Source organism: Myotis brandtii, unplaced genomic scaffold (assembly GCF_000412655.1).
Source record: "Myotis brandtii unplaced genomic scaffold, ASM41265v1 scaffold397, whole genome shotgun sequence".
NCBI classification, from domain to species: Eukaryota; Metazoa; Chordata; class Mammalia; order Chiroptera; family Vespertilionidae; genus Myotis; species Myotis brandtii.
Genome location: NW_005365229.1, coordinates 1,357,918 through 1,370,365, shown reverse-complemented (window position 1 = coordinate 1,370,365; position 12,448 = coordinate 1,357,918). Strand labels below are relative to the sequence as shown.

General features: G+C 44.7%; 1 protein-coding gene across 1 annotated transcript in view; it reads left to right on the top strand.

Annotated features, from left to right (window-relative positions):
• RBFOX1 (RNA binding protein, fox-1 homolog (C. elegans) 1) overlaps positions 1-12,448 on the top strand; it is a 2,191,581-nt gene that overhangs the window by 1,980,831 nt on the left and 198,302 nt on the right. Inside the window, 1 exon segment of the mRNA XM_005872925.2 lies at positions 1,900-2,142. Coding sequence (XP_005872987.1) covers positions 1,900-2,142 — 243 coding nt within the window.

The window sequence follows — 12,448 nt, the reverse complement described above, 5'->3', positions numbered from 1 at the left end:
AGAGGGCCATCTTTGTCCAAATTAGGCCCTGCAGGGCCCCCACTGGGGATGGAGCCAACAGCCCCAGCATGTGCCCTGTCTGGGAATCAAACCATGACTTCCTGGTTCATAGGTTGATGCTCAACCACTGAGCCACACCGGCTGGGCAAGAGAGTGGAATCCGTTGATTAGGCAAGCAAGGTCACATGACTGTATCTATAGGTCATGGGAGGCGGGCTCAGCCACATCTGCACTAGGCTGGGAGTGGAAGGGTCCCCCCACCCCCACCCCGAAAGGAACAAAGCTTTTTCCTTGAAGAAAAGTGAACACTGAGTGGCAGTGACAATGAATTTGACCTCGTGTTTGCTAGGGATGGGTAGGGTTAACTTTTCCCGTCACGTATAGCGATTCAGCCACAGCACAGACAGACCCAGCTCAGCCCCAAATGCTGCGGAAACATGTTAGAGAGAAGTGGCTGTGCATTTCTGCTGCCCATGGCACAGACATTTGGAGCAGTTATGCTGGGGGAGGAAAGGGCCTGATGGGAATGTTTTCACTTGCAAAATGTTTTAAACTTAGCCTAAGCTAAGTCCTCTTCAGCGTGTCATCTTTAACATTCTAATTACGGTCCCCTCTAAACAAATGAGATGGCTCTGTGCGCTGCTGTGAGAATAAACTTCCCTTCTCTCCATGTTAGAATGTTCCAGCTGCACCATGGTGCTTTAACCGAAGAGGTGCTCCTATGTTGGTGGTGAGGACGGAGGCGATGGGAGCGATTCTGACATGTTGGCCCTGCTATCATAATAGAGGGGCCGAAGTCACCTCTAATTGACCACAGACAATAGCAAAGCGGCTATTTGGTGCTTAACTGCTAGGGTGTTTTCTTCTGTCTCTTTCTGACTGTGCGATCCTATCTCTTGAGACCATGGACATTTCAGATCTCTGGATTGCAGTTTCTGCCTCTGTGATTGCTGTGGTGTGTGTGTGTGTGTGTGTGTGTGTGTGTGTGTGTAGGGTAGGGTAGTAGAGTTATGAGGGTGGGGGTGGAGGTGGAGGTGGAGAGAGATAGATGTTTCCTGAAATGGAAGCATTTGAATTCAGGGTGTGTGTGTGTGTGTGTGTGTGTGTGTGTTTAATTCTTTTCACTTGGCTGTAATTATCACACTGCATGTTTTGCCTAGATCTGAAGGGTGAATTGTTATATAATACTCTGTGCTTATAAAAAATAAGACAGGGGCTGGGGGAGGCATTGACTAACGAGGCTGAGTTAAGTCCAGCACTTTGCAGAATTACTTAAAACGGGGCTATCACAGAGGGCCATCTTTGTCCAAATTAGGCCCTGAATTTTCATTGGAACATCACACACACACACACACACACACACACACACACACACTGTGGTCATTAACAAGACCCCCCAATCCCGTCATGTGAGCCAAGACACATAAAACTTTGATTAAATTCAAATGCTTAGATGAATTGTCTCTCCTCTCAGGAACACGCATGTTTGGTTTAATCGCTTTTGGCGTTTTAAGTATCAGAGCAAGGTTCTGCTATCGCTGGAGAAAACACCATGCTCACGTGTTCCCGAATGGGAATGAAAGAAGGAAGATCTGCCAGACAGATCGGCCCAGTGGGACACAGACCCTCCCAGTCTGGGGCTGTTGAGCTGGATGATTGGGGAAAGTGACTTCCGGTTTCGCAGCCTTGATGTCTGCATCTCTAGAATGGGTTGTATAAATGAGGGTGACTGCTTCCTCAGAGCGTCTGATGAAGATGAACTGGGGTGCATGGGCTCAGGCTCTTGGCACCGTGCGGGCACCCGCACCGTGTCCGGGTAACTGTGGTCCAGGGCCTGGGGAGAGGTTGCGCCCGGTGGCCACTCACGCTTTCTCCTTCTCTCCCCCTCTGATTTTTCAGGGTAATCAGGAAGCAGCAGCTGCCCCTGACACAATGGCTCAGCCTTACGCTTCGGCCCAGTTCGCTCCCCCTCAGAACGGCATCCCCGCGGAATACACGGCCCCCCACCCCCACCCGGCGCCAGAGTACCCCGGCCAGACCACCGTCCCCGAGCACACGCTAAACCTGTACCCTCCCGCGCAGTCCCACTCGGAGCAGAGCGCCGCGGACACCAGCGCGCAGACCGTCTCGGGCACCGCCACAGTAAGTGGGCTCCAGGCTCGCCTTGGGCACCGGTGGGAGTGGGAGGGGGTCAGGCAGGGCTCCCAGGGTTCCCTAGTGACAGCGGGGTGCACCCCCATCCAAGCGTCCTGCCCATAAAGCAGCCCCTAACCCTGTCCTTGTCACCCCAGTTCTGCCAAGATGCCTCGTCTCCAGGCATCCTCTCCTGTTACTTTCTGAAATGGGCACATTTTTGGTTGACGGCGATTTGTTTGTAAAAGGAAACTTTGACCTACTCTTTGTTCCTATAGTTCTGCCTTTTCTGGAACAATGTCATCTCCGTGGAATCATACACTATGTAGCCTTCTTTGAAATGGCTTTACGGAGATGTAATTTACATACCATAAAACACACCAGTGTTAGCTGGACAATTCAGGCTTTTTGCGTATTTACAGGGTCCTGCAACCGTCAGCACAGTCTATTGGAATATTCCCATCGCCCCAAACACAAATCTTATGGCCATTTGCAGCCACGCAGTGTCTCTGCACCAGCCCTCCCTAACTTAGCCTAATGCAGGGGTGGGCAAACTTTTTGACTCGAGGGCCACAATGGGTTCTTAAACTGGACCGGAGGGCCGGAACAAAAGCATGGATGGAGTGTTTGTGTGAACTAATATAAATTCAAAGTAAACATCATTACATAAAAGGGTACGGTCTTTTTTTTTTTAGTTTTATTCATTTCAAACGGGCCGGATCCGGCCCGCGGGCCGTAGTTTGCCCACGGCTGGCCTAATGCATTAGAGATTCATCCTAGTCTTCATGCGTGTCCCTGTTTCTTCTATGTTGTTGCTGGGCCCTGGGGTGTGCAGGCCTGGGCAGCAAAGAGGCAGCAGAAGAGAATCTTGCAGGACAGTGAAACCATTCTGTACATTGATGGTGGTGGTTACGTGACTCTATGTACCCAAAAGAGTCAATTTCATCGCAGGTGAATGGGGTAAATGGGTTAAAGATATTCAAGCAAACAAAGAGGAAACATTATAATACTATCATCATTGAAAATGAATGTTATTAGCTATGAATCAAGATAATCCTAAACAAAATAATTACCGAAATGAAACTGTCCTTGTGAGCGACCTAAGGTAACCATGCACACCTGATGTACATGTGCATTTGTGGAACCTTGTTCTGCAGAATTCTCTGGAAGCTTGGGCTCACCCAGCCTCAAGTTTAGAGCCTTTTGTAAGTGCAAGGCAGACATGCCTCTTTCTCCTGCTCCCAGGCCTCTGGGAAACCATTGTTGGTGAAGAAGTGTATTGTTTTAAAGCATGATATATTTCTTATAACTAAAAGCAACCGGTAACTAACTTTGATACCCGGTGCCTTTGATACCCGATACCTGGAGGTGAGACTTGGAGAATTTAAAAAATAACACACATTCTAAACTTTTCTATTGCCTTTCCCCCTCTTCATTGTTGTGCAAAACATAAAAGTTACCATTTTAACCATTTTAATGTAAGCAGTTCTGTGGCATTCCGTACATTCACAGTGTAGTGAAACCATCACCATTATCCAGTTCAAGGTTTTCATCACCCAAAGGAAACTCTATGCCCATTAAGCAGACAATCTCCATCCTGCCTTCCACCAACTCTTGGCAACCACTAATCTGCTTTCTGTCTATATGGATTTGCTATTGGGAATTTTTCATAGAAATGAAATTATGTGTCTGTCTCCTTTCCAATATTAGGATGTTTTTCAAGGTTCACCATATTGTAAAATGTACAGAACTTCCTTTTCATGACTGAATACTATTCCATTATACAGATAAGCCATTTGTTTATCCATTCATTCATTGATGGGCACTTGGGTTGTTTCCACCTTTGGCTCCTGTGAATAGTGCCATGAATGCCTTTTTGTATATGGCTGTGCTACAACTTAGGGGTGAGTCTATTAAGTGTGTTTGCTGATTTCACAGGTATTTGTGCTGTTGACAACCAAATGATAATGATAGAGTTGTTGTTTATTTGCTTGGTGCTTATTTTGTGATAATCAAGGTGATAGGGCTTCAGGAGGCTATTTTAGGACTGAAAAAAGAGGTTAAATCAGACATTATTTATTAAGCCTCAACATATGCCAACTATACTACTGATTTGGAAGATTCATTCATTCAGTCAGTCAGTCACACAGTTATTCATTCATTCACAAATATTTATTAAACATCTACTGGAACCTGGACTCATAGTAGGTGATGTGGTTGAATCAAACAGAAACAGTCCTTTTCCTTTTTGAAACTTAGTGTGAGAGGCAGAGTGAACATGTGGCCACCAAGCAGCTATATAAACACAAATGATGATCCATGCTCTTAAGAAAAAGACAGATGCTATGGGAGGATAAAAAAAGAGCAGAGGCACGGCTTGCAAATGAGTAATCTGGGAACCTTTCTTGAAGGAGATGATATTTAAGGTGAGAAGACAAAGCTTTTCAGGCAGAAAGAATGACAAGGTCAGTCATCCTGACCTTGACTCATTCAAAGAACAAAAGAGGCCAGTGTATCTAGGGCATGTGGAGAGGGTTTGGGGGTAGAGTGACAATGGACTAAATAGAAGGAATCAGTAGGTATCATACCCCACAGGCCTGCTGGGTTCGATAAGGGGTGGAATTCTACGTTAGGAGTAATGGGAAGTCATTGAAAAGAGTTTGAGCCAGAGGACTTATAAAATGAGAGTTTAAAAGTAAGGGTTAATTATGCCTACCTAAAAGGAAATTTTAATCCAATTGGGGAGTTGACATGCTCAGCGTCCTTCTCTCACAAAAAGCATTCTTTAGAGATCAACACAATTAAAATTAAATAGCATTTGGACGGTCCACAGAGCCCAGGCCCTGCAGGGAGATGCACGGGTAAGCAGGCCTGTGCTCTGCCCTTAATAGGGCGTGTGTTCTGTTATCCTTGCAATGTGACAAGTCCTAAAGCATGGAAACAACAGCCTCATTTCTGAAATTGGCTCCAACGATGGTATCTAGAGTATTTGAAAGGCAAGGAGCACCTCTCCGTATGGAGTGTGTGGATTTGTGGAGGGGCTGGTTACTCTGCCTCCTTTCACAACGTTTGTGTGGTACATACTCTCATGGGAAGTTTTAAAGGAAAGAGAACCATCATCAGCGGAGGCAGGTGGCTTCGTAGCTGATCCTGACGGCCCAGAGAAGGGACCATCCAGTTTTCTGCTGCAAATGATTACATGCCTATGGGCTTCTCTCCTTTGGCCAAAAAGGAAGATGCTTTCTCTGTCTGTGACCTACTTCTGAGTTGGGCTTTCCGGTCCGACTGTGCAGAACACGGTTGTTGAGAAGCTTGCTTCCCATTGTCTCTGCATCTGCACATTGTTTCTGAGCGCTCCTTCTCTTCCCTCCAGGCTCTGCATTTCCCGGGGATGGAATTGAGCCTCAAAGTGGGTCAGACCCATGGTTGTCCCAGCCCGGTATTAGCACACCTAAGTTCTTCCCCATCGGTTAGTGTTGTACCTGCCATAACGCTAGCTGTTCTCTGACACAGAGGCCTGGTGCTTAATGCCAGTCTCACAGCACTGTGGAGGCCATCATTTCTTTGAGAAACCGAGTCGCTTCGGGTGAGAGAAACGATCCATCCATCTGCTAGTCTCCAAGAACTTCTAATGTATGCACATGATTTAACATAAAGTACAGACGGTAGAAGGGAAGCAGGCTGCACCCAGAGCTCCCAGCCAGAGCGGAGGAAAGTACAGACAGCAAAGACTTCCCTGGCCATCCTTTCAGTCCTCTGAGGGCTGAGATGAGTCCCTGCAGGACATTTTCCTGCCGAATGTCTATTTAATGCAGGGCCTCCCAACACATCATGGATCACTGTGCTGACAGAGCCAATCCTGCATTCTATTAGATACTGCTCCTGACAAGGTATTTCACTTTTGACATATTATAATTAGAGATTTGCAAGTGGTGAATTCTCCGTGTATCTCCAATAGCAACTTAACTTCTATTTTTAACGCCTCTGCAGTCTGTTTGAAAGTCTCCCACCAGCTCTGGGATCTGAGGGGAGAAAGAATGTGGGTCCCAGAGCTTGTTCCCCGGAGCTCTGGGCTCTATTGACAGAGAGAAGAGCTGTTTAAGGAACCAACTTCTTCTTAATCCTCAGCTGCTTTCACTGAGTGTTGTGTCTCCAGACATCATTAATACCCCTAAGAAGATAAGACATTGGTCGGTGATGACCTCCTGTTCTTAATCCCTTACACATTGGCTCTGTTCTGCAAGTCAATTATGTAGCTAAGTGTGGGGAAAGCTTCTCAATGCATTCCTTTTTGTTAATTAGCCATGATTTTTAGTATTATTACTGCATTGATTCAGGTTAGTGGTGAAAAAGCCACACATTAGAACAGGTCTACAATGGAAATGAAAATTCCCTAATGCCCTCAAGCCCAGTTCTTAGTCTCCCTGCTGGAAAGTGCAAGTACCAATCCCTAATATTTTCCTCTAGAGTGTTTTATGCAAATGAAAGTATATGCTTGTGTCTTAGTTCAGGCTGATGTATTATAAATGGGTGGCTAGAAAAAACACACAAAACATATTTATTTTTCACCATTTGGGGGCCAGGAAGTCCGAGATCTTGGCACCAAAAGATTGGGTGTCTGGTGAGGGCCCACTTCCTGGTTCAAAGCTAGATGTCTTCCCATTGTGTCCTCACATGGAGGAAGGGGTGAGGGAGCTCTCTGAGGACTTCTTTTTATAAGGGCTCCACCCTCATGATTGGTCATCTCCCCAAGGCCCCTCCCCCTACTAGTATTACCTTACTGGCTAGGATTTTAACATATGCATTTTGTGGGAACACAAGCATTTATCTAAAGCAGCTTGCTTGTCTATCTCTACCTCTAACTCTACCTCTCTATCTGTCCCTATCTCTATCTCTGTCTCTATCTATCTGACCTACCTCTACCTCTACCTCTACCTCTACCTCTATCTCTATCCCTAATCTCTAACTCTATCTCTATTTCTATCTTTATCCTCTCTATGTATTCCAGCTCACTCCATCTCTAAATCAGTCTTGATATCCTCTAACTTCTCCCTAGTGCCTCTGCAATTTTAAAATAACAGGATTAACATCTATTAAGCACCCATTGACACTCTTTATATCTGGAAGATCATTTTTGTTTTCACTTTGGGATGTAACTCATTCTTTTTCATCTTTGCCATGGAATCTGGGGTTTATCTGGCAATGTTGTTATTCCCAATCAGCTGCAGGGAACAGCTGGGTTCACATATTGCTATCCACCACTGAGTGTCTATTTTGTAACTACCAGTTTGTATTTCTTAGTCCTCTCACCTTTTTCACCAGCCCCCCCTAACCCCTCTCCCTTCTGGTAATCATCAGTTTGTTCTTCATGTCTATTAATCTAATTCAATTTTGTCTGTTCATTTATTTTGTTCTTTAGATTCCACATATAAGTGAAATCATATGGTATTTTTCTTTCTCTGCCTAACTTATTTCACTTAGCATAATACCCTGGAATATTACTCCACCATGAAAAATAAGGGAATCTTACCATTTGTGTCCCTCTGCTCCACCGTTTATAAGTGGAAGTATCTTGGGCTGGTCATTGGACCTCTTTGATATCATTCCTATGGTTCCCTACCTCCATTCTGCTTCTGCCTTTCTCCAAATTGCCTTCCTCTTTTCTTCCAAACAACCATTAGAGATGAATAATAAAACACCAGAGAGTGCCTCCCCCAGGTGGAAGATTGTGGCCTCATGGGCTTACATTAAAAGCTTGGAAAATGGTTGAGGGACACCATGTCTAAAAATAGGGTAAAGAGCTATGTCAAAACAGGAATCGGGTGATAATAATCTCAAACATAATAGTTTTTGCTCAGTAGCTCAAACTATGTTCTAAGCACTTTATATGCATAATCGCATATGAAGTTTCCACTTTAATTCTGTCTGACCCACAGTGGGACCAATGTGTAATTGCCATTACCTAAAAACAAGTATGTATGAGGCATTATCATCCCCCGGTTATAGTTGAGGAAACTGAGGCAAGTAACTTCCTGGTCACTGTAGTTAACAGGTAGGAGCTGGAGCTCAAAACCAAGTGTGTCAGACTCAAGACCAAAAGTCTTAAGGGCTCGAAGCCCAAAAGGCATCCCCCAGGCTTGCCCAGCACACATGTGGCCTCCTCTCTGGGCAGATTGCTGTTGAGGAAAGGAATTCCTTGCCTGGGAATTACTTATTTTGCCTGGGAGGGCCCAAGCATGTACAATATCCCAGGCTTAGAGTGTGCCTTGAGCAAATTCTAATAACATGTTCCGGTGGCTTCAAAATTGTCTTTTCAGATGACAGTGTGGCTGAGCTGTTTTGTCAACACCAATTCTGTTTTCCTAAGGTTCACATTTACTCTAAGGACACAGGTACTGCCTCTGATTCCCTCATGAGGCTGAGGGTCATGCTTCTGCCTCCTGTATAGGCTTTGGAATAAATGGCCCATGGCTTGCGGGATAAATTAAAGGCCTTCCTTACTCCATACTAGGGCTATCTTACTGTTCAAAAGCCCCTGTGCACCACAATGTCCAGTTCTGGTTGCCAAAACGCATGATTGAGTCAAACTTAGGATAATTCTGCAAGAAGCAGGCATCACTGTGAGTAGCACAGACCCAGGTCTCGGAGTGTGGGTCTGGGGCTACGGCCTTGAATTTTGGTAGAATTGAAGAACCTCACGACAGGTTGGGAAAGAGGCACTAAATAGACACCTACAGGTGTTATCAGAAGCAGTGAAGAAACAAGGTAAGGAGCTTGGAGTTTCTACTTCAGTTCTGTCTGACCCACAGTGGGACCAACGGCATGTGATGTAACCTTACTTTCTTCCTTGGTGTATGGAGGCTTAGAGTAGGGATGACATCCTAAGGATAATGCCGATAAAGGGCTTAGCACAGTGCTGGGCCCATCGTAAACACTCTGCCATATGAACCATTGTGATTATGAGATGATCACATCATTCAGAAGGGAAAATCATAGTGTTCTCCTCTATCCTGAATTCTTCATTCTAATTTTTTTAAAATCCATCATAAGAATTGTGTAATTACGTGTCTTAAGAGTCAAATGAAGACTCAAATACCCACATTTACTTTTAAAGGTAATTCTTTTATTTAATGATTTTCATACACGTAGTTTTCAATCACTCATGCCTGAGCACAGCTGACTGATACAAGCTGATCATTAACCTGATTCTAGGTAATGGACAAACAAGGTTAAGATTCATTAGAGGAATATTTGACTGAAGTTCTGTTCATAAGGCCCAAACACATCTTGCTATTGAGAAAAGATCTGACATATTCTGATTTCAAGTTACTGTTTCTTGGTAATTGACATATTTCAATTGCAAGTCTTGAAGCCATCTGAAAAGTTTCCTCTTGATTTTCTCTTTGGAGTTTTGTGCTTTTTCAGATCTGTATTCAATGTCATCAATTTCACCCTCTCAGTATGACTAAGCAGTCTCTATCCTTGATTAAGCTGAGAGTCTGTGTGAGCAAGTATTAGCACACAGTGTAATGACTGGATAATTTGACGATGAAGTAGGCTGTCTGTGGATTATTCCAATGACTGGTCTAGGTGTTTGAAGAACCTAATTGCCTTTGCATAGCTCATAATCCCATTAGGTGCTTTTGTTTGTTTATTTGTTTTTAACTGAATTTAGAAGCAGGCATTAATCTGTTCTCTGTGGGCAGTAGTTGAATCATTCATTAGTTCACCATCAGCTCCTGCTCTTAATTTGTGACCATATATTGTGCAAGTTCAGAATGAGTTCATGTGAATTCCACACTCTATTTCAGTGGTTCTCAACCTGTGGGTCGCAACCCCTTTGGCAGTCGAATGACCCTTTCACAGGGGTCGCCTAAGGCCATCTGGCATATCAGATATTTACATTATGGTTCATAACAGTAGCAACATTACAGTTATGAAGTAGCAACAAAAATAATTTTATGGTTGGGTCACAACATGAGGAACTGTATTTAAAGGGCCAGAAGGTTGAAAACCACTGCTCTATTTGGATTCCAGGCTGAAGAAAGAAGTTGGCTGTGCTCTGTGACCTGAGGGTCCATGGATGGTTCAGTCAACCCTTCAGTGTTAGAGCTGGAGGGAACCTAATTCAACCTCTGATTGCACAGATGTTAGGAGATCACATAAGTGAAGGCTGAAACTCAAGTAGTTCAGGCTCAGGCAAGTAACATACATGTTTGAAAGAGATTGGTTTATAATGGAGACATAGGTAACATACATAATTCATTTCCTCATTAATTTGGGAATAATGAAACCATAGGCATGATTATCTGTGACCTTTTAGTGGTGACCCTGTGGTAGTCTAGATGACCATTGCCCAGCCAGTATTACAATATTTTTTTCAACAGTTAACAGCAATTTGGATTTTTATGCACTCTCCTGTTCACGTCTGTTTCACTCGTTTTTGTTATCTGCCCAGATACTGAGTTTATAAACCCTGACATAATTTTGTAACCTGAATTTTTTAAATAAGAGGCGAGATTAGAAACTTTGAGGAAGTAATATTTCAGATTTATAAAAAAGATACCTTTGATGCCTCAGTTAGAGAGTGCAGACATTCATAGAATGTTCGAAGCTTGAAAGGACCATCTTGTCTACCTGCTTCATTTATGAACAGTGCTGGGGCTCAGAGAAGGGACCTACCTGGGTCACACAGCAGATGTCAGAACAGTGAATGTCAGCAGAAACCAGAACAGGGACACCCTGAAAGGAAATTTCTACTCAACCATGCCGCTCCTTGTTCATTCTACTTGCTTTGACCATCCATTTTCATCTCTCTATCTCCTGGATTCTGCTGTAGTTTTCAAAATCCAGTTTCTCAGGGTTATTGCCACATTGAAATAGAGCTCACAACCCTGCCTTTAAGAGGGAGCCAGGCCCTGTGAGTTGAGGCTCCAGGTGTCTTTGACATTCTGTTTTGTTTCCTAGCCAGAGGTTTCAGCCACTAGGGGGCCTGACATTCACAAAGGTTTCAGGACTTCTAAAAAGAGCCTTTATTTTATCTAGTTCTCTCCTGCTGATCCTCGTGGTGGTGTGGATGGGCCCTGCTCCTTCTGTGGTGTTCTATGTTCCAGCCAGCTTCGCTGCCAGGCGCTTCTGGGTCAAAACACTGTCACTAGTGTCTGGGCTCCCACCATTGCATCCCTGAAGAGCATGGAGGCTGTCACAATGTTAAAGCATCGCCTTGATGTAGAGCTGGGTCCGAGCCCATGCACAGGCTCCCTGAGGGGCAGAAGCTTGAAGGCTGGGTTCTGCCCCCCAGTAGAGTAATAAACCCGGTGAGGTCAGTGAGCCTGATAGGTGAGCCAGCAGCGTGCAGATCACACTGAAACGCTCATGGTCTCTCCAACTCCTCCACTCTGGCAAGAAGGTTAATATAACCCAGACAATCAGCCATCCCTCTGCCATCAGGAACAGAACGTACCCAGACTGGAGGACCTGACTTTTATTTGACCTCCACATCCATGGGACAAAGCTACATGGCAAGTTCATTCTCCAATAAACCAAAGTTTTCAGACTGTATGGTTCAAAACAAATCAGGCTATCAGGACCAAGGTAATTTGGAGGCTTAAGTGTGGCAGACTTGTTTGGGAGCAAAAAGGCAGTTTTCCTTCTTAAAAACACACACACATAGATTTAGTTGTACATTCAAAGAGTTTGGGCTGCCCTGGCCTTTTAAAAGGGGGAAATGTAAGTGTGCATCTGGATTGGTCGATGAAGAAAAACAAAAAGAAATTTAGTGGACAGAAAGGAAGGGGGAAAAAGGCAAGTCTATTTACTAACAATAGAGATAACAGTAACTAGCAGCTAGTGAGCACATATTAGATGCCCAATGCAGGGATGCTAGAAGCTTCATGTGCACGATGTGATGGAATCTTATAGCATCCACGGGAGCAGGGTACCATAATTAGTCCCTTATTATCTGGGTGAGAAAATCAGAGCATAGAGAATGGAGGAGATTGCCCAAGGTCATGTCACAAAAGCTAAGGAAGGCAGAGCTGGTATTTACAGGCAGCCAGTCTGACCCGAGGGTCCACTCCCTTCCTCACTCCTCCAGCCACACACAATGCTGCACAGGTTGTTCACGTTCCATCAAGGGGCCAGTGTGATGATGCCAACATTACAGATGAGGAAACAGAAGCACAGATGTTGTGACTTGCCCCAAGGCCAAACAGTTAACAGCGGGAGCTCACCTGGCAGGCTCCCCTGTCTCCCAAGGGTCTGCTACTCTACTAGAGGGAAAAAACCCAGTCCCTGAGCTTCTGACCGTCTCAGA